Here is a 21,972-nt window from a genome sequence, read left to right as displayed (position 1 = left end):
GAAACAACCACAAAGTGGTACAAAGTTTTTTAAAAATATCTCATCTTACCAAGAAGTTACAAAGATTGGTTAAATCAACGAAATCCTTACAGGAGATGTCTGACTTAAACAAGAGTTAGAATAAAATTTGGAATACATATTCAAGCTGTAAATTTCATTGGAGCTGGTTTGCATTATTTTTACTCCATCTCTGCTTAATGATATTTCATTGAACTTTATCATAAGGTTGCAAAACCTGCCCAGTCTCTTTTATCATGCTATCTTGACTTGATCCTAAATGCTTCTGCTTTATTCCAGGGAGCCTTTCATCATTCTCTCAGGAGGCTTGTCATATGACACTGTGGGAAGAAGGCCCTGTTTGACAGTCATGCATGGGAAAAGTACTGCTGTGCTAGAAATGGATTATTCTATTGTTGACTTTCTAACGCTGTGTGAAACACCGTATCCTAATGGTAGGTTCTGTAAAGATTTTTCTCTGTACCTTGACTTATCACTGGAGTTTTATCCCATTAGAATATTCTTTACTATTGTCTTCCTGTTTTATCTCTGGAGATCAGACTGCAGTGGCAACATCTGTTATCCCTTTTGTCTGAAGTGTGGTTTACTTGCCAAAACATCATAATAGAATAATTTATTATAAAGCCAATTTTGCGTCTAGAAAAAAGCCAATTACTCATAGCATGTTTCTTTTCTCTTTAATCCCAAAGGCATGTGCAGACAAAAAGCATTACATCTTTAAGCTGTAGTTACTGGAGCAGATGTGTTCATCTGTGGATATTTGTGCACATAAGGTCTTTCCAGTCAGTGCTAAACCATGAGGAGTATTTTTGTAATATTTTAAACTTTTAGTGGCTTTATTCATTCTAATATTTACATGGATTTCATCCCTAACCTGTACCCTCTCTTCTGCAGCAGGGGATTTCTTATCATAGTTTAGGTAGTTATCTCAGATGAATGGTATTATATTGCTGATGATTCCAATGGTTTTAGCTGTCAGCTTCCATCAGAGATTTTAAAACTGCTTAGGTTGGAATTTGAGATCTGGCTGAAAGAGGGCAATTAAAACTTCAGAAACTTTTTCAAATTTCTTATTTTGCTGTAAAGTCAGCTGTCTTTTGAGCCATTTTGTAAGCAACTAAAACTTAAACCCCACTGAATATGAGGAACAGCAGTTTAGGAGTGGGACGATGTTACTCAGGAACTGGATCTTTCTCTCATATAACTTGCTTATACAAGTTACTCTGCAGGTTCCTTCTGTTATTTGAGCTTTTGAGAATATTGAATAAAATAAATTATTTTTCCAAACTAACTTGGAGTATTCAGGAGTCTGCGTGTATAAAATACCTTCAAAAACTATAGTAATCTAAGTGGTTTTCTAATCTCAGCTGCCAGACTACAGGCACTGATTCCATTCTTGAGGCCATTTACCAATACGTAACTTTTTCTTGTTTTCAGACTTTCAGGAACCATATGCTGTAGTTGTTCTCCTAGAAAAGGATTTAGTACTGATTGACCTTGCACAAAATGGGTAAGAATCTTTTGTAGTCTTTTTAATCTTTGGCTGCAGTGATCAGCCTACTGTTCTACTTGAAAGCTTTTTAGTCTAACCTAATACCTCAGAATGTAAATTTTTGAATATTGAATATAAAATTTCTTCAAATGAACTGACAATCTTGTTATATCAACTTCTTTCAAGTTAATGTATAGTAGATGAGTAGAGTATCATGTGACTTTTTCCAGGCTTGATTGGCTGACCAAAATTATTCATAGATCACTTCTGCTTTTTACGTATCACAGTTTATTTTGAAGTTGATTCCTTAGAGTTGTGAGGGGAGTTTGAAGTTTTGGGGCACTTGCAGTTTTGAGGAGGGCAGATGGGAGAAGAACTGATCATATAACCCAAGTAATTTTGGCTGTTGTCATCATTTAAATATTTGCTGATCTTATTGCCAAATAAATTGCTACCCATATTGCTTAAAGTCACTCCATACTGATGCAATAATATCATATGTATAAAATTTGAATGATAACATCTCCCCTCTGGTTTACATCCGTGGTAAGAAATAGCTAAAAAAGAGTATCCTATTGCAGTATTCACAAATAATACCTGCCTAAAACATTATGAGTCTCTTGTTGCTTTGTCCATGAAATAATCCATACAATGTTATTAGTGGTGATTAAAAATTCTAGACACTAGAATTTTTTTTATGAAGGATATTAAAATTTATATAGGCAGTAACAACTAATTGTTAAGGGATCAGGACCAGAGGAACTAGGTAAGATCTTGGTACTGTTCCTGATTTAAAATCTTCAATGGTCAATGAAGAAAAGTCCTTGTGAAGAACGTCCTTCTAGGGCAAAACAAAACCCTGTAAATATTTGTCCTCAAAGTTGATGTTGACACCTTAGATAATGAAGACTCCATGGAACTGGAAGAAGATTAAGTTTTGTCCTAATATCTCTGCAGCTGTTGAGCAATTTCATTTAGGTTTTCCAAATGTTACGTGGCCATATGCTGTATCCAAAGCTTGTTTCTGATATTCCAATAGGATTAAATGTCAACATTCATATTTGGATTTAAGTGCCTGAAATTTGAAGTTACGTTAAAGCTTATTCTATGTCATACCAAAAAATCTTCAGCAGTTTGTTTTTACAATGGTCTTTGTTATGATTGACTTGCAAATGATTAGTTGTTTGACACCTGAAAACAAAATAAAATTAATACCAAAACAATCTACAGGCTTCTTTTTACCTTGTGTTTTCACAGGGATTTGTTATACTTTGTTAAAGTTAAGGCTCTTCTGCATGTAATTTTTTTAATTTTTTTTTAGCTTTCCATATAGCCCTGTATAAAGTTCCTGATGTGCAGACTATTTTCATCTGTTGTTGCTGATTTTTCCTTTAGATGAGTTGAGAAGCTGTGTCTCTTCGCCTCTTAAAAAGGGGGAGATAAAAAGGGATAAACAACATTTCTCTGGAGATAAATGTTCTTTGAACACTGATACATTTACTTCTGTTAGTATTATTGACCTTTTTCCTCATTAAGCCTCTGTCATTTTTCAGACTGAGGTAGTGGTAGGGAGCATGTGTTGTGTTTGTCCTTCTAATTGGTAACTGAGTGTTTCTATCTGTAATTTTCAGTAAGTGGTCTTGGAGTTGCAAGTAGATTAAACAAAATTTTGTCCATTTTGCATGGACAACTTTCTGGTTTATTACAGTGTGCTAATTAATACAAAGCAAGACAGGAGTCTTCCTGTCTTTATCCCTAGGAGAATAGACTGAAGACTTAGAAATAAATTCATAGCTCCATGTTAACTACAACTGAGACTTGGCAGCTTAATTTATTCCACAGGCCACTAAATTAGTAAGCTTTTGAAAATATAAAATGATGGGAAATAGTAGTGTTCTAGAAAACCTCTAGAAACTGTACGGACTTTAGATTCCATCTGGAGTACTACACTATCTTTATAGCATACTATAAAGGTGAGCAGTAAAGTTGCATAGTGTTTTGTTCATAGTCTAACTTGGTATGCATTTATTTTTCTCTGTACAGAAAGAATGCCAGTTTAGTCCTTAGTATTTGTGTTCTTGCACTTTAAAGGAAAGTTTTCCCTAGATTAACAGCTATCCTTTTTTCCTTTAAAGGTATCCTATATTTGAGAATCCCTATCCTTTGACTATACATGAATCTCCAGTTACCTGTTGTGAATATTTTGCTGATTGTCCTGTGGATCTCATACCTGCACTCTATTCAGTTGGTGCTCGACAGAAACGTCAGGGTTACAGTAAGAAGGTACATCTATTACACATGTTTGTATTTTAAAATACTGAGAATCAGAAGCTCTAAATAACAGGAGTGGCCATACTAGGACCAAAGCTTCACCTGACTCAACCTGCCTTTGACAGTGGCTAATAGCAGGGGAGGATCTGCAGTAATTTGCCTTGCACAGTATGATATTTTCTTCCTCAGTGTACTTGTTAATCTTCCAGGAATGGCCTATCAGTGGAGGCAACTGGGGTTTGATCACTCAGAGCTATCCAGAGATAATTATTACAGGGTAAGTGATACCATAGTCTACTAATACCTTTCTTAGCTCATTAGTAGAAGTGAGAATTTTTTGTTTCTCTTTTAGAATATTGTTTTGTATGAGTGATTTGAGTGAATCATGAAATTGTGATCACCAGACATATCCTTGGCATAATCTCCTTGACATGTTACTGAGAAGGTAAAGCAGAATGTGGAAGGAAGAAGGAAGGTAGAAACAAAATGGTAGCAGGTGTTTCACAGGCATTATTATTATTATTATTGTTATTATTATGTGGCATTGTGATTACATGTGCTTACTATCAAAGTATCTTGGATCAAAATTACGTTTTATTCTTTGATTTTTGCAAAATAGTTGAATATTATTTTAAAGCATGGTAGGTCCATTAGGTAGTTATTGAGTTCAGTTCTCAAAGAAAAGCAAATTTTTTATCTCAAAAAGGACAAGAAAATACTTAAATCTGATCATTTTGAGACTAATACTACTGTAAGGAACATAAGTAAAATTTAATTTATAACTGTGCAGTGTATCACTGAAAGTGAGAGCACCACTAAAGTGCTTTTAGAACAGCCCATTAGCCCTAATCAGGATTGCTGTCACCTTGTACTACACATTGCAGAGTCTTTGAGCCAGTCCTGGAAAAACAGTCATCTGATTCTCAAACTCAGGGCTAAATAAACAAGTTAGGTGACTCATTAACAGTGGGATACTGTATATTTAGGCATTTTCTTTACAAGTGTTGCTCCTAATATAGGGCATCTTTTAAGAAACAGTGCATGGTAAGGTATGCCTCAGCATTTAAAATGGTAAGTTGATACAGTACAGTGGGATCATCAAGGAGTTAGCCTCCGAATGTTTTTCTAGTCTCTTCTGTCCAAAGTAATTGGAGCACATGTTAGTAGAATATCAGCTTTTAATAAATTGTGAAAATAAAGCATCACTGAGAAGACTAATTAAAAAAGAATGTTAACTGTATACTTTCCCATCAGTAACGTAAGTCTAGCACTCCAACTAATAATTTCTTTTTTTTTTTTTTTTAATATTTCATAGGCATGCTGATGGATCAATCAAGTTTTGGGATGCATCAGCAAGTAAGTGTTTTCAGTAGACATCTTTCCTGTGCAGTTCTAGATTTTTCATCTTCAGTTAAAGGGTCAGTTACATCTGATATTCTACACAGCTCACAGTGAAAAATGCAGCAAGAACCCAGAGTAAAAATAATGGCACAAAGTTAGATATTTGAATTGGTCTAGTTGGAACTAACCTTACTCTTGATACCTAAAAGCTGTTTAAAGCAATCTTGGAATCGTCACCAGTTGTCTTTGAAAACGTGTGGAAAACTGGTGAGATTCCAAAAGGCTAAGGCGTGTGTGGTTGTGGGAGGGAACAGATGCAATGTATATGTTTAAAAACTGGGAGGAGGACTATTTTGAATGTTATAGATCTTTAATTTCAGTTTGGAGTGGGAGTGGAACCTGGGAGAGAGGAGGAGGGAAGCCAAACCTGATTGATTATGTGCTTAAAATTCTATTCAGCATTGATCTGTCAAAAGGAGATATTCTGTTAAAGAAACTAAGAGTTTCTTTCTAAAACAGATAAATAAATCTATTAAAGGAGAAATTGTGAGTGTCCTCTATATTGATTTAAAAACTTTTGAGTCTTTCTAATAGGAAAGACTTAAAGTTCATCAGTCTTAGAGATGAACTATGGAAATGTGATTCAGGTTAAAACCACAGAAGTATGGAAGAGGGGAGAAAGAATGCTTTAATTTAGGATTTCCTAATATTGTGGTTAGTATTTATAGCAGTGATTTAGGCCTTTGACTAGGCACTATGCATGTGAAATTTGAAATTAGCCTGAAGACAGTTGAAAGAAAATGTAACACAGAATTAAAATTACAGTAGAGAAGGATACAATTCAAGAATTAGCTATATCAGTATATTAGCTATATGTTTAGGTCAAAACTAATTTTTTCTCTTTTGCTTTGTTCCTAGTAACGCTGCAAGTACTCTATAAGCTAAAAACAGCCAAAGTATTTGAAAAATCACGGAATAAAGATGACAGGCCAAACACAGATATAGTAGATGAAGATCCATATGCTATTCAGATCATCTCATGGTGTCCAGAAAGTAGAATGCTGTGCATAGCTGGAGTTTCTGCACATGTCATTATTTACAGGTTCAGCAAGCAGGAAGTGACAACAGAAGTCATTCCGGTAAAGAGTTATGACCATTTTTAAACTTTGTTTTAGCTGTAATAAGACTGTTCTAGCAGTTTACTCTTTTTTTGTCTTTAATTATATTGGTGAAATGAACAAAAAATAATTCACTCAAAACAAAGAGAGGCAGATTTTTTGAGAGAATTTAATTAATTATGATACTCAGCAAAAGTCAATATTGCACACTGAAATACTGTTTTTCAGTGACTTCCTAACTGAGAATGTATGTCAGCAGAATGATAAATGGATCCACTATTTATTTCTTTCAGTATTAAGAAGCACACTTTTAAAAACTGGGAAATATGTCAGACAATCAAATTCTAGCAATCTCCAGATATTCAGTCTGTAAGAGTATGACTGTATTTCTGAAAACTACGTGTGTCTTTAAGTTACTCTGTTTATTAAACTGTTACCTTTTAAAAGAGAGAAGAGTCCTGGATGTTATTTATATCACTAGTATCTTCAGTTGAACTTCATTTGATTCATATTCAGTGTTTTGAAAGGCAGACTTTACTGATAATTTTTTTTTTTTACTTTAATGAACAGATGCTGGAAGTACGTCTTCTATATGAAATAAATGACATTGAAACTCCAGATGGTGATCAGGTGCCACCTGTACCAACTCCAGGTTCCAATCCTCAATCCATTGTTCCCCAGTCTCATCCATCTACTAGTAGCAGTTCATCTGATGGACTTCGTGATAATGTGCCATGTTTAAGGTAAATATGTTCTTTTATGCTTTCAGTGAGTATGAAACATTGCAAGAATGTGATTAGAGTATATGTACTTCGATATTGTAACAGATACATCATTGCTGGTGAAAATGTTTTATTTTGTAGAGCAAAGTATCCGAAAGTTGAGCACTGCTTTAAGAAAATAATATTGAAGTCTTAAATTTTTAAACTTCTTAAGCAGATTTAGAAAAGAAAAAATCCTTACCTTTTACCTGATTTTAGGAAAATTTGGCAGAGATGTTAGTATAGCTATAGATGATCGTGCTTTAGAGTGATCACTTTTTAATAGCCACTGTTCAGTCACTTTGATATCTTACTGTTCTTGAAATGAATAGGAAAATTGATGTTTTGTGGTTTCCCTTAACTTTAGGCCAAGTGTGTCTGAATATGCTTCATCTGTTAGTTTTGCAGAACCTTAAGTTTTAGAAGCAAATCAAATATGAAAATTCTTACAGATAGCTAGCTGAGTACTGACTCTTTAGGCTTATAGATATATTTCTTTTTGAAAATCCTCCAAGGGAACAACTTTGCATTTTGGAAACAGAATTATTTAAATGTTCCCTTTGTCATGGATCTTCACTTTGCATGATGCCTAACCGTGCTCTCGTTGTAGGTCTCTGACAAGTTTATCTTTTTAATTCAGGAGTTTTTTCTGCAAGCTTCTTCATGTGAGCTTTTACCCATTTAGAGAAATTAGAGTTTATAAAGTCTATCTTTTTTTACTCTCACAAGAATGCATTAAGTGACTTCTGAGCCATCACTTCTTCTAATTATTCAATTAATTTTCAATTAGGTAGTGAATCAAAAGAAGTGAATCCCAGTTTCAATGTGGTTTTTTTGCTTTTATTTGCGTTTGATCGTAGTTTTTACCGTTTTCCAACATTTTAAAGTCCGGCATGGCGTAGAATTTAATGAACTCTGATCCCATAAGGAAAAAATAGAGGCAATGGAGATGCCATGTTTTGTTTACTTTGCAGAGTTAAAAATTCTCCTCTCAAGCAGTCTCCAGGCTACCAAATCGAGCTCGTTATCCAGCTGGTGTGGGTGAGTGGAGAACCTCCTCAGCAGATAACCAGCTTAGCCATCAACTCAGCATATGGCCTGTAAGTGCATGCTACACAGTTCTTTCGTTGTTCCATCAAAGTGGTTTAAAACTATCCATTAAAATTGAGTCTCTGTGTGTGTTCACGTGAGCTGCACAGCAACATAGAGGCAATCAGTTTCTTGTGCTTCTGAGAGAATTCCCTGTGGGTCATGGCAGATACTGATGATGCTAACAGCAGAAGCAAATCATCATTCTTCCTCACCTGGCACTGTACAGACAAGAGTAAGTGTCACTTAAGGCTCTGTGTCAGATAGGTTGGCAAGTACATTGACAGTGGTCTGTTCTACTCAGCGCCATGTTTTCACAGGAGAACAATTAATCAATACTGCACTCTAAAATAGTAATTTATAATGAAGTGTCATCTAGGATAACTCCTAAAAATTAGGAAGTATTAAATGCTCCAAAAAATATTTGTATGAAACATTACCAACATTTAATTCGCCTTGTCTTTCCTTCTACTTCTCTTTTTCCAGAGTAGTTTTTGGAAACTGTAATGGTATTGCTATGGTTGATTACCTCCAGAAGACAGTGCTCTTGAATCTAGGCACTATTGAACTGTATGGCTCCAATGACCCCTATCGCAGGGAGCCACGATCTCCCCGAAAAACTCGGCAACCATCTGGAGGTGAGTAACCCAAAACGTATTTTAAGCTCAGAGGAAAGGCACAATTGGTCCTCTAGTCTTAGTGTATATTCTTTGAATACAAACACTCTTCACTGTGGTTTTCTTTCTTCTTGATCTGTTGTTAATGTCACTATTGCAGCTTTGTTAATTCATCTTTCCTTAAAAATTGTTGCTTAGTGGAATCTACAGATACTTCATACCATTACTTATTTTTCAGTGTAATGCATATTTTAAGAAAAAATAGGAATTGACAATGGATTTATGCAGTTTCCAAGAATTTACATGACATGAAATAGTATTCTGGTATTTCTAATAAAGCTAGTACCCATATTACATGTTTGTATAAATCCATTAATGTTTGCAGACAGCCTGAGTGTTTGCTGGGATCTTTTTAGCTTCCCGTTTTAAAATTTGACCAGAAAGGTCCCTGATGAGTTAAATCATGTTATGTTGTTAATACTGTTATGTTATGCTTGAGAAGAAATCTTTGATTTAAATGAACAAAATAAATTTCTACATAAAAACTAGTAAAATAAATTCTTTTTCTTTGAAAAAGGAAAAAAAGGACTTTGAGTTAAAAATATGCTGAAGACTGTTCTTTTTCAGCTAAAAAGGAATGACTTTTCAATCAAAAGGCAAAGCTTTCTTGTAACCAAAAAGAAAACCTAGTATTTAAAAATTTTTTTCTTCCCAATGTATCATGGATACTCCTAAGTTATTTCAGAAAACAGCACAAGACATAAACTGTTCAAAAAAACCTTTCCTTATGACTAAGTTTTAATTTATTTAAGAGATCCAGAATAAAGTCCATGTAAGTTCTTCAGGTAATATTTTTTTTCCAATTGAAATGGATGTTCTAGGAGGTATTTTAGTAAATGGATGGTTTGAAAAAAGATCCAGTTAACACTAGTCAGCTTATTTCAACTGAGGAAACTGATCTAAAAATCATGCATATAGAGCAGAGTATACGCAGTTGGTGTCCCATCAGATAAAATATTTTCTTGTATGAAATAAACTGTGAGAGAAAGAAATAGCTTTACTGTTTGACTGTGTTAATTTGTCCTGGGAGTAAAGGGCTTAAATTCTGCCTCATGCATGTAGATTATAAACTACCTTTTGGAGCTTTAAACATTACTTGCCTTTGTTTTCTTAACTGTTGTTATTTTAATCCAATGAATTCAATTCACATAACTCCGTGTTTCAACTGTGTCTCTAAGATGTTCATGATGAAAGTCCTTTTTGCTCATAAATATAGCTGTTATATGAAGTCATATCTTTTTCATCTTAACTTCTGATACTAACAATCTGCATGGCAATAGCATTTTAATAACCTGGTTGTACAAGTGACTTGGCTGGCTTTTGTGTCTCAAATGTACTGTTAGTGTCTCCGTCTTTCCTTTTCTCATTGCTTCACGAAGGTATGCTGACTGTGGCTTCTTGCATGTGCGGCCTTTCTAACTTATATTCAGAGTCTGTGAAAAAGCTTCGCACCTCTTATATAAGTAAGTCATTTCATGGCATTCAAATATTTTTTTGAACATCTGAATTTGATTTTTTTCTTTTTTTTTTTGTTCACTCACCATAATTATTTTTCTTGATCCTTTTTAAGTGGTTGTTTTACTTATAGAAACTGATTTCAATCCATCCTGCATCCATTGTATTTCTCGTTTGTGATATCTTTAAACAAAATTCAGAGGGGAAAAGCAACCATAATAGTCTCTGTAATTTGTGTTTTTAAATAAATAAATCTCCAAGTCAAAAGGAAATCCGATCTCAGAATTGGCTGTTTGTTGTTTATAGTGCTAAGATCTTACTCACAAATTTAGTGTTATTTTACTAGAAACTTTCCTTGATTGTTCCCTTTCTGGCAGAAAAAGCTTCAGAACTCCAGAATTAGAGCATTAGTAGCAATGATAAGAATAAACATTGTGATTATGGAGAGATTCTTCTTCTGAAAGTGAAAAGTTACTTCTACAAAAATGTTGTTTATAGGAATTAAGAGTGGAGGTGTTTGTGTACTGCACAGCCCTCTTCAGTTTCCAAGCAGTTTTGGAGTTCAGGTGTCTGTGTGAGGAAGGTAACCCACCACAACCTGAGAGAGTCTGACTTACAACATCATTCACTGCATCCAAGAATCTGGAGAATGTAAAGCTTATTTTTTAAAAAGCATAACGTTGTTCCTTTTCTTAGGATGCCACTTTCCTCCAGCCCTCAGGCAGAGGTAGGTAATCTCAGCTGTTTTTTAATCAAGTAGAGTAGATTAAGCTACTGTAAAAATGGAGTTTAAAAAAAAAACTAAAACAAAAAAACCTCAAAAAAATGCAAAACAAACTTAGTCTTAGTTCTGCCATTTCTTTTCCCCCAACAAGAAAAAAGAAATACATCTCTGAGAATAGTCTCAATTGCCTAATAGTGCTTTCTCTATAGTCTTTCCTCCTCTTCTGTCACGGCAGAAAGGGAGCTAGGCATAAAAGAAATGCCTTAACCTTAAGATGATACAGAACTGAAAACCAGGATTTGGCATTGATTGATTATTGTTTTGAAAAAAAGAAAATGATGGGTAGAAATTCCATAACTAGTAAATGTTGTAAAGCTGAATTTACTTATACTATTTTATTTAGGAGTATGTTTAAACAAGTTTTTTACCCAAGACTTAATTTCCTAACTATGTAATTCTCTTTCTGTTTACCGTCCTGACAGTTAACTGCAACTACAGTAATTTTAAAAATGGAAAGTAATTTCTTTAGTTATCATTTAACATTTCTCATTATTTATAGTTCTGTCAGTGTATATTTGCCTGGACTTGAATAATTGCTTCAATAATTTCCCACAAATAATGAGTCTGTTACATTTAAGCACTACTCTTTGATTTATTTATAGGATTGGAACTATACAACGAGACTCAGAAAACTTTTGGATTTTGCATTCTCCCTTTCTTGGACATTTACTATCTGCATTTAGTCTTTTCAAAAATGCAAGGAGCTTATGCTTCCTTGGTTTTGCTTTGAAAGATGTGCCTTCATTGAATCTCTATCTTGAAAACATTTCTATTTTAATACTTCAAAATTATTTTTTTCTGTGAATAAGTTATTTTCAATGGCTATATAACTAATAATCTGCAGTGAGTACTAGTACTTAATATCTAAATCTTCCTAGAAAAAAATGCTTTTCTATCTAATGTGGTTGGTTTAGAAAATTTCTATTCTTTGAGACAACAACAGTGTATTTAAGGGAAAAAAAAAGTAATACTAGCTTACACATGCATGCAGGCAGCATGCAGCAGAGCAGCATATTGCTATTGTAAATAGCACTTCCAAACAGGCAGGAAGGATTAGTTCTTCCTCATCAATAACTCTGATATTCTCTATGTTTCAGCATAAAATGTCAATTCAATAGATAGATCATCAGTATCTGCCAACATACTTAGGATTTAGCAAATGGTATGTCCTTAACTGAAACAACTGAAAATTTACAAAGGCATCTTTTAAAAATTTCATAGAGTAAGTTACGTATCTTCTAAAATATGAATGGAAATGCGAGATATTTTTCCCTTCTCTTGTGTTGCAAGAATATGATGTATTTCTCTGTCATCTTATTTTTTCTACTCAGAAAAGAAATTCAGATTCCCGTCTTAAAGCAGCATCTATTTAGAGACAAGGCTCTCTACACTAGCTAGACTGTAAACTGTCATTTCAGGCTAGCTCTACAGATACAAGCTCCCAGTTGGGATCGTGTTTTGGAATTTATCAGTGATTCGTACCAGGTATACTACTCACATGTTTTGGGTGGCAATTTATAGTTTGTGAAGCATGCAGTATATGTGTTTTGTTAAGGCCTGCCAGACAGTGTCATCAGGTGCTTGTCGAGGTTAAAAATAAAATCAACTTTTGCCTTCAGAGTTTAATAGTGAGGGGGGAGGGTGTAGGAAATCAACTTTGGCCATGTGCCCAAAGACATGAAATGTGTAAGTAAGAGCTTTAGAGTGTGATGAAAACTATACATGATGGAGGCTTACACTCTCAGACAATCTTTGCTTGATATGCTCCTTGCTAAATAAGACAGGAGTCATTGAATCAGTACTGATAAAAAAATGAGAATGTTTCATCATTTCATGATGAAACACCAAAACTTTTGTAGCTGTTATATTTTCCTGCTTACTTCTGTCAATTCACAGAGAACATGAATCATAACTCTTTTTTTTGCAAATTACTGTTGGTGAGAGTTACAAGATTTTATGTGACTTTTTGATTAATGCAATATAGTACAACTCTTTACAAGTTAGTATTTCTTGGTTCTACCAGAGGTAGTTTAGGTTTCTGACAATTCTGAAGCAGTTCTTACATGTGTGTGACTTTTTGTCTTGCATCAAAAAGCTTTTTGACAGTAATTCATGAGTGATTCAAAAAGTGAGGTTAGGACAAACTGGAAGAAAATACATGCCCAGCATTCTTCTAGAGTTGCTTGGTCATGTTCTTTTCCCCATCCCCCTTCAGGAACTATTTAAATTTTTAACTTATATGTCATGAGAACAACATCAGCTGTGACTGACATCATCCAAGGCTGAAACTGCATCAGAAAGTTTGATATTTGGGCTTGGGGTATTTTTCTGGACCCTATTTTTCAGGAGGTTTTTATTCTAATTTTTACATCAAATCAAGTTACTTTTAGTTGTAATTTTTAATTGCACTGTTTTCTAGTCAAGTTGTAGGTTCTTCTGAGATACATCTGCTTAAAGCTTGTGCAAAAAATTGACAAAAGTCTCATGAAATTTTATACATCAGTTAATTTCAGCTGTAATTCTAGGGAGTATTTAATGCAGCATGGTAATGATGTTTTTAATGACATTAATTGATTTTTGGTAATTTGGAGAGTTTTCAAATTTCCTACTTCTGAAGCTTGCAGAGATAAACTAAAAGCTTATTAGAAGGTCACTTGCCCATATATTGGTGTTATAGAAGGTTATAGTTTTTGTAGTTCTGAAACAAACTCTTGGATCGATTTCCTTTTGTAATTCATAGCAATTTGCATGGATGCTATAAACCTGAAACCAGAGAATTTTTCCAGGAGAGCTGTCTTGCTGTCAGTACTTCTGTCAGGTTACCTGAGGTTTTAAGATGAATAGCAACAGAGATTACCTTGCAAGTTTCTTCAGCTTGGTCATGGGCAGACCCTCCTAGCTCACAGGCTTAGATCATTCTTGTTATACTCTGCTTGGTTTAATTATTAATACAATCATAGCTAAAATTACTTTTCATCTATTCCTATTCTTTTTCTCCAAGTAATAGCAGTAATGGCTGTGAACAGATATCCAAGGTTTACGTGCCATAATGATTACCATAATGCACACTTATTATTAATTGTGTATTAATCATATTATAGCCTCAAGAGTTCCTACAAAGAATTCAAGTATGCAGGTGTCTTCATTCTTGGCTAAAGACTATTGCTGTCAATTAATGAATTTTCATAAGAGAACTAGTACAAGTAGTTAAACTCTTCCCTTGAAGGTAAAGAATTAATCTTTATGAAAAAGAGGAAATTGCATATATTTGTTTGGCTTGGCTCCTGAAGGGACAGCTACTTCTAAGAGCACAATCCTCCCAGCACAGCTATCATCTAAAACTTGTATTGCTTGTTGTGAAAGCAACTTCAGGATTTTACAAAAATCCTTTTACACAATCCTGTCTAATTCAGAACATTTAATCTCCCGTGCCTGTTCAAAACTCTGGTGTAAAATTATGATTATCCCATAGTGTTGATTGATTTACTGACAGGTGACTAAATAAATTGCTCTTTTCTTTCTCCTGTGTAGTGGAAAGATACAGCTTCCACCTGGAATTTCATTTGTCATTTTAAAATTTAAATTGGTTTCAGGACTGTTAAAGGTAGGGTTAATGAAGCCTTAGGGTCGTTTGCTAATTCTAGTCTTTGAGTTTTGGGGTTTAAGCTATACATGCTCTTAGTAATTTTACAAAAGACTATTTTGGATAAATGGAACTGTTAATGTAGCATACATTCAAAGTGTTCCATATTGATATGGTATTTCAGGACAACTTTTTCCCTTTAATCTAGTAACTTCTGGTTTCGTGTTTGGAAAAACATGCTTTAAAGCTTTGATGGAGTAGAGCTGTTGTATTTTTGTTTGTTAACAGATAATGTACAGATGTACTTGTGAATGTGTAGTGTACAGTTGTACAGGCAGGCTTTCCATGTGATACCTTTCTTGCCTTAGCCATTACCATTACCACTCAAACTTTTTGAGTGTTGGAAATATTTGTATGCATGCAAAACCCTTGAATTCTAACAAATATTTCTTAGCTATTATTGTTCGTATTACATACTTGTTTTCCTTAGTATCCCATAATAAAATTTCTGTAGGAAATCGTCATGATATAAACCTGAAGATGCATTACTAACCTTAAAATATCAACAAAATGCACTTCTCTTAATTGTGGGCAGTCTTGACAACAATTTCTTGTCAAAAAGGAAAATAGAAAAAATTCTTGTATACTTTTAATTTGTGCAGTGGAATAATATTTATGACCATTTTGAGAGAGCTTCCATCTTTTGCATATGATTGTGTATGACTAGGTTTTATTTCTTTCACTGGAATGAAAGGAATTACCTCTCAGATGTTAACATACTGCAGTTACTCAAATTGAGCAGATTTGTTGATTTAAGAAATTTAATGAAATTCCTCCACGCAGGGGAGAACACCTATCTAAACACCTTAAGACCTGAATTCTCTTAGTGACACCAATAAGGAATTCTTCTGGAAAATTAACTTGGCAATACAAATTTGCAAATACAAAAAAGGCACTATAGTTTCACACATCACATGTTTGTAATCTTCAAGACCCTCTTTTACATGATTTTCTTTTGCAATTACATTTTTAATATAACTCTGATTTTTTCAAAATGAATTATGTTTATACTTAATATATATCTGTAGCATGTAAATAATTAACTGTTCTGATAAGTCTGTCTAGCTTAAAATATAGTGGTTTTCACTGAGATTTATTGAGAGAGTGTATTTTGCAAAAAAACTTCAGTAGGAAGAAATGACTCTACAGTTACTGTGGGTAACATCAAAAAAAAGTAAAATGTAAGACATTCTATCACAACTGGCTTGTTTGTCTCTAATAAGAAATGAAGTTCCTGACTGCAGTGGGAGTAAAAATAAAATGGGAACTATATTTATAATACACTGGTTTTGTGTTTCAGCAGGTCTGTGTGATATAAATGAAGGTACAGTGGTGCCAGAAGACCGCTGCAAGTCACCCACATCAGGTAATCATAACTTTCCCTGATCTTCAGCTTCTTATTTTCTCAGAAGATGGCATGCATTATGTTAACACTTTACTAGTTAATTATATAAAATCTGTTGTCCTCTCACAAACTGTTGGAGCTGTCATAAATTTTGCCATGTTGCACAACTGCATTTTTAAAACAAGGCTGACTTAGGAGATGCAATAGGAATATGTCATAAAGATAATTGAAGAAAGATACAACCTGAAATATTTATGCCTCAGGGAACATACTGCACAATGGAAATTTGAAGCATTGACAAGAGATGCAAAAATCCCTGTAATCGTTCATGTGATTATGTTCTGTGTTCCTCAAAAGTGATAGACATTACTTCTGAGCAAGTTTACTTCTACTTCCTCATAAGGGGAAAATTACTACTTTTTCTGTGGAATCACAGGTCTTTAGAAACCAGCATCCTAAAAAAGTAGCAGTTTCATACTTAATACTCCTCCTACTGCACCCTCTTTTTTTTTTTTTTTTACTTTTTCAGTTGCCACTGCTGTACGTGAATATTTTAAATGAAACCTTCAAGATTTCTTATTTAAATATTGGCTAGTTGAGGCTATAATCTTGTAAATACTTAATAAGGCATATCAATATATAGTATTAGAGTAGCTAAAAATTGTCAGTTATTTCTATTTATTGCTCTGAGAACTTTTAAAGATGTCATTTTGTTTCATTCAGAACTACTCAAGGTTAAAGGACTCAACTGCAGATTTAAATGAAGCACATAAAGTAGTATGGTGTGTAAAATGCTGATCAAGATGGGAGACTAAAGATAGATTCCCTTTCTATTGTAGCCTGTATCTTTCAAACCAAATTGAAAGCATAAGAAACCAAAACATCGTTTGTTGCTCTAGTAGAAATTCTAACATAAATTTTAATTTCTGACTTGACAATTGTCTTTTGATGTTCATTTTAAATTATGCAAAACACTCCCTTAGATCAATCAATGTAATTTTCATTTTTGCTAGCTCTTTCTTTCAGTAAATTTGATTTCTTTTAAAAAAAACTAGCAAAAATAAAAATTAAAAAAAAATAAAGCAAAACCTAGCTGTGAATATTAATTAAAAGTCTTACCTGAAGATGTGATTTCATGACAAATCTCTGTTGCTAAATAGTGGCATGCTGAAGTCATCAACTTCAGTATAGTTGTTAACAAAAGCAGTTTTTATAGTGTTGAAAATAAAGTGCATGTTTCCTACTTCATTTTTTACAAATTGAGACCAATGCCTGCAAACAGTTTGCCATGCATTGCTGCAGTTGCAGTAAATCCTTTCTCTCTTAAGGTTGAGCATAGTTATCAATTCACTGTGTTATTATTTGAGCCGCTTACCAAGTCTGGGCTAAATCTAGGTTCTTGTGCACTGCCATAAGATGTCTTCAATGAACAGCTAATGAATCATAACCTTTAGTGTGTATCCTTTTTCCCCCTGCTCCAGAATCCCCCAAATGTTAGCCCAAACAACTCCGAACTTGTATCACTTAAAATACTGTGAAGTTTAAATAAGAGGATTTCTTTCATAATTGGGTGTTGAAGCAGAGTAAAACTCAATTTACCCCTTCTGCAACAGTGTAATGAAGGCAACTCCAAAGATGAAAATTAGGTTTTCCATAAACTCCTAAATTTAACAGTTGGCTTGCCCTACCTTCCTCCTGCCTATGTGAGTTTTGCATGAGCTGAAGTTGAGTGTGAGCTGAAGCATGTTAAAAAATAATGTCTAAAGTCCCAAAAAATTGTGAATGGACAAAAGATAGAGGGGGAATGTAACTGTTCCATTCTCCTGCAAAGTGGAAACTTCTAGTAGTGAGGTTGGACTGTGCCTTCCTTCCCTCAATTCTGTCCTCTGCTCTCAGTGAATGAGATTAAGCTTATGGTAGATTTCTCAACTTTCCCTTTGAAAAAAATCTTGGATGCAGCACCCTAGTATAAAAATAATTTGTTCATGTTTGTGAAGAGAAAAGAACTGCAATTCCTTAGGTTTGGTTTGAGATTTATATCTTTTCTGGGGCAAAAGCACAAGACTGAAAACAAGCTTGAAAGTGGCATTTAGCTTTCAGAGATAAGAGAGGACCTTTTGGAGGAATTTGCTGTAGAGTATTGAAAGCTTGAGAAGAAGGATGGAGGCTAAATTTAAGGAAACTTCTTGCAGTCTAGAAGCTTTCTAGTTAAGAGGAAAATACACAAACACAAAATGTTTGCATGTTAATGGCTCTAAGATTAGAGGATGGGATTGGCAATTGAATGCGTTATTGGCTTTCATTGTTACAATGTGATCTGTAGAAGAGACCAGTCATTGCTTAGACTGCAGTCTGGAATTGCTCAAATCCACCTTTCCTTGTCCAAGTAAAGAGAAGCAGAAGGTAACTTCCATTAGACTTCCTCCAGTGGTGGTTATATAGATGAGAGGACTGTGAAAGGGACTACCTGCCTATGCAAGCTGGGGGAGAATCCTACAGTTTCAGTAACAAAGAACTATAGAAATATTGTGAAAATGCAGGGGGAATAATCTTACCCCCTGCTATTTCTATAGCTATCAAGCAGTAATAGGCTTAGACTTAGGAGAGTTTATCTAGCCTGAAGCATTGTACAGCATTTAAACTGTAAAGTTTTTGTCTTCAGAAGTGCCAAACTGCTTGTTTTCTGTCCTGATTTTGCACTTCCACAATATAAAATCCAAATTAAATTTTAAAAGTTTTAGTTGAATTGTTTTAATTTCATGACAATATTTTAATTTCATGACAATGGTAAGCCTGAAGTTGTAGTCTGTTGCTATGATCAGTTTTTCAGGGTTAGATACAGAAAAGTCCAGGTGGCAGTATTGGATCAGAGTTGTCTGCAGAGTAGCTGAAGAACTGTGGTCCAGCGGTGATTTACTGCATTGGAAAAATAACCCCAAAGAGAGTTATAGAAGTTGTGTTTATTGTTACAGCTGTGTTTTGTGAATCATAACTTAGGCTAATCTCTGTGTCTGGAGCAATGATTAGTAGAGCCATTTAGTTATTCAGGGTAAACATTTGTTCAATGAGGGAATTATTTCTAGCAATAAACTCACTGCAATGTGCAGCATTGTACCTTGCATTATAATTTCTGTGGCTAATTCCAGTATGGCAGAGATCTGTCATGCCAAAGTAATTTGTACTTTATAATATCTAGTACAGCTACAGAAAATACCAATGACAGTATTTGATCTTTTCTTTGTATCTTTGTTAAACTCAGAGCTTGTATATAATTTTGTATAATATATGTATACATATATTGTGTGTATATATATATATTTTCTATGTATTAATATACATTGATTTTTGTGTCAAAGATATATCCCCTTCATTCATGTCAAATGTATATCCATTTCATTCTGTCTCCACTTGTAGGTTCTGGTTCACCAAACAATTCTGATGATGAACAAAAAATGAATAATTTTATAGAAAAGGGTATAGTATTTTTGCTTTCTTTAGTCTTATGTTTTCTTTAGTTCACCTTTTGTTACACTTAGATTGACTTTTTTTTATTATTAAAATATTATTTACAGTGAAGACCAAAAGCAGAAAGTTTTCCAAGATGGTAACCAATGACATAGGTAGGAACTAGAAAAATTCTACTCTTTCAAATCCAGTGCCTTACTCTATGCCGCACTAACCCAGCAGCAAATAAAAGGCAAAATAACAGTCAAATTTCAATGCATTATGTAATTAATTTTTTCATTCTTTATGCTAATTGGTATTTCTATGGGCTGCTTCTGTACTAAATACATTGGGCACAATAATTTAAAAAAAATCAAGAATATTGGTGTTTTAAATTCTCTGATTTTACAATTGCACTTTTCTGTTTTTCTGGATGGGTGAAATTCTACTGCACAGTAAGAGTTCAGTCTATGCAAATCACAACATGATTGCACTACTTTTGTGAATGTGTGCTGGTTTAGGGAACATATGGCTGATACCATTTCTTTTTATATATTGTATTCTAAGCCATATGGTCAGATTTTTATATTGCTGTGGTCAAGAAATAGGTACCATTATAGTCTCATAAGGAAGAGGAAGAGGACTTGTTTGTATAATATACCTCACTGCTGTTCCAGAACTCTACTTCTCTGCATCCAAAGGTGACACAATACCCTACCAGCTCCAGACTTGTGTGTTAATTTGGCAACAGAATTGCCTTGAGATATGTTGTATGAAGGTAGATTGAACCCTTTAATGGCTGGAATGGAAATAACTCTGCTTCTGACAACTGGCTCATTAAATAAATGAAAGCAAGAGGCTGTATGATTTAGCTTTGGGAAAAGGACTCTTCTTCCTTAACTGGGATATGGTTACTTTCATTGCTGAAACACTTTGCTAATGTTAATTTTGTTTTTGTTTAGAAAATAAGTATATCATTGTAGGATAATTTCATTTTTATCTCTTCAGTCAGTTTAGGTTGAAATGACACAGTAAAACTAGTTGCTAAGCTACTATTTCACAGGTTGTGTGGAAGCATAGCTTAAGACTAAGGATGAAGAGATTTCTTTTCCTGAAGTCTCCCTTTGGTTTTTCTGTTTGGCAATTTAAGTTTTATCTTAAAATATGAATCCCTAAGAAACATTCAAGATTCAGGGGGACAAACAGGAGTATGACAAAGTAATCCTTGAAATTTGAGGTACAGAATGAGAAAGTACTGTACAAAGGACACGTTTTTGCTTTATGTTGAGACCTTCTTGCAATGACATCAGAAATGGCAGGGTAAATGAATTTTAGGGCAGCAAAAGTCTGAATATAAGTCAAGAAAGCAAATGGCTGTCAATAATACATTATGTGAATTCATCTGTAATTAAAAAGAAATTACTGTCTTTTACATAACCATTATTATGTTCCCCTAAAGGAATTTCATGGTAACTAGAACCTAATATTTAGGTTGAGAAAACATGAGAAAAACAACACCTAATCTTGTGCATTTTATATCAATGTCCGTTGAGGTAATGTTTCCCTTTTGTCTCTTTTGAACATAAGACACACTGTCTTGTGCAAAACACATGGAAGATTTGACTGACTGTGACCTTTTTTTTTCACATCTTTTCAAAGAGTTATGTTACAGCATTAATTAAGTATGCTAATGAGGATTCTGTAGAGCCATTCACATCTGTTTCAGCTGGAAGCCTTTCAACTGAAAGTATTAGGAATGTTTTTCACAGCTAAAAAAAGCAAAACATTTATTTATAAGCAATGCATTCTTCAGGGTGTAAGTTATACTGTGATTTGTGTAATTTGCACAGTTTATTGGAAGCTTAAAGATAATTATTTATTTTGCATTTTCCTAGTTTTGAGTGATTTGCTGTGCTCTGAATGTGGTTGTTTTGCTACCATGTTTTCTATAGCTTATCTGCCATGCTTATTCTAGCTCTTTACATTCTAAGCTCTTTCATGTAAATAAAACACCTTTTCTGTGTCAATAGTTGCATGGTTTTGCTTTTCATTGTTTTAAACTGGATTGACATCCAAATGTGCATGGACAATGAGTTTTGTAAAATACGTCACTGTCATTATCATCACTGTGTTGTATGAAACAAATTGCTATCAACTGTTCTCAGGGATGAATTTATCTATTTGATATATATGACATGGTCATAGCTCTCTGCACTGGCACACAGATCAATCAGTTCAAGTTCTTTCCATTCTTTGTCAATGTGTGAAATCCAACCTGCTAAATATGGTACAAAACAGAATTAAAATCATTTATATTTGTAACTTCAGTTGCTGTTAGTATCATTCCTGTGTTTGTCCATGGGAATAGGGAGCAAGGGAATACTGCTAGCAAAATTAAAATGAGTTAATTTCATTTCAGTGGTAGGGCTGCAAGGTGGTAACATCATACGTGCAGTTATAAACATGAAGCCATTGTCAATTTATACCTTTATTGCAACTGATGTAGAGCATCATTATTTCTACAGATTTCTGTA

General features: G+C 34.0%; 1 protein-coding gene across 10 annotated transcripts in view; it reads left to right on the top strand.

Moving 5' to 3' along the window:
* The window catches only part of STXBP5 (syntaxin binding protein 5), a 104,428-nt gene that overhangs the window by 59,714 nt on the left and 22,742 nt on the right, over positions 1-21,972 (top strand). For 2 of the 10 annotated variants that reach the window (XM_083857140.1, XM_083857137.1), the window contains exons 10-21: positions 298-452; positions 1,456-1,528; positions 3,646-3,793; positions 3,991-4,058; positions 5,097-5,137; positions 6,041-6,261; positions 6,811-6,983; positions 7,976-8,101; positions 8,577-8,728; positions 15,950-16,015; positions 19,409-19,468; positions 19,567-19,614. In XM_083857140.1, the coding sequence (XP_083713266.1) occupies positions 298-452; positions 1,456-1,528; positions 3,646-3,793; positions 3,991-4,058; positions 5,097-5,137; positions 6,041-6,261; positions 6,811-6,983; positions 7,976-8,101; positions 8,577-8,728; positions 15,950-16,015; positions 19,409-19,468; positions 19,567-19,614 (1,331 nt within the window). The remainder of the gene's footprint in view (positions 1-297; positions 453-1,455; positions 1,529-3,645; positions 3,794-3,990; positions 4,059-5,096; positions 5,138-6,040; positions 6,262-6,810; positions 6,984-7,975; positions 8,102-8,576; positions 8,729-15,949; positions 16,016-19,408; positions 19,469-19,566; positions 19,615-21,972) is intronic. The other 8 variants (XM_083857145.1, XM_083857141.1, XM_083857138.1 and 5 more) reach the window with 5 other exon arrangements.

The sequence above is a fragment of the Zosterops lateralis genome (genome assembly GCF_965231275.1).
Source record: "Zosterops lateralis genome assembly, chromosome: 3".
NCBI lineage: Eukaryota > Metazoa > Chordata > Aves > Passeriformes > Zosteropidae > Zosterops > Zosterops lateralis.
The sequence above is the reverse complement of the archived record's forward strand: the minus strand, read 5'-3'. Positions and strand labels throughout refer to the sequence as shown.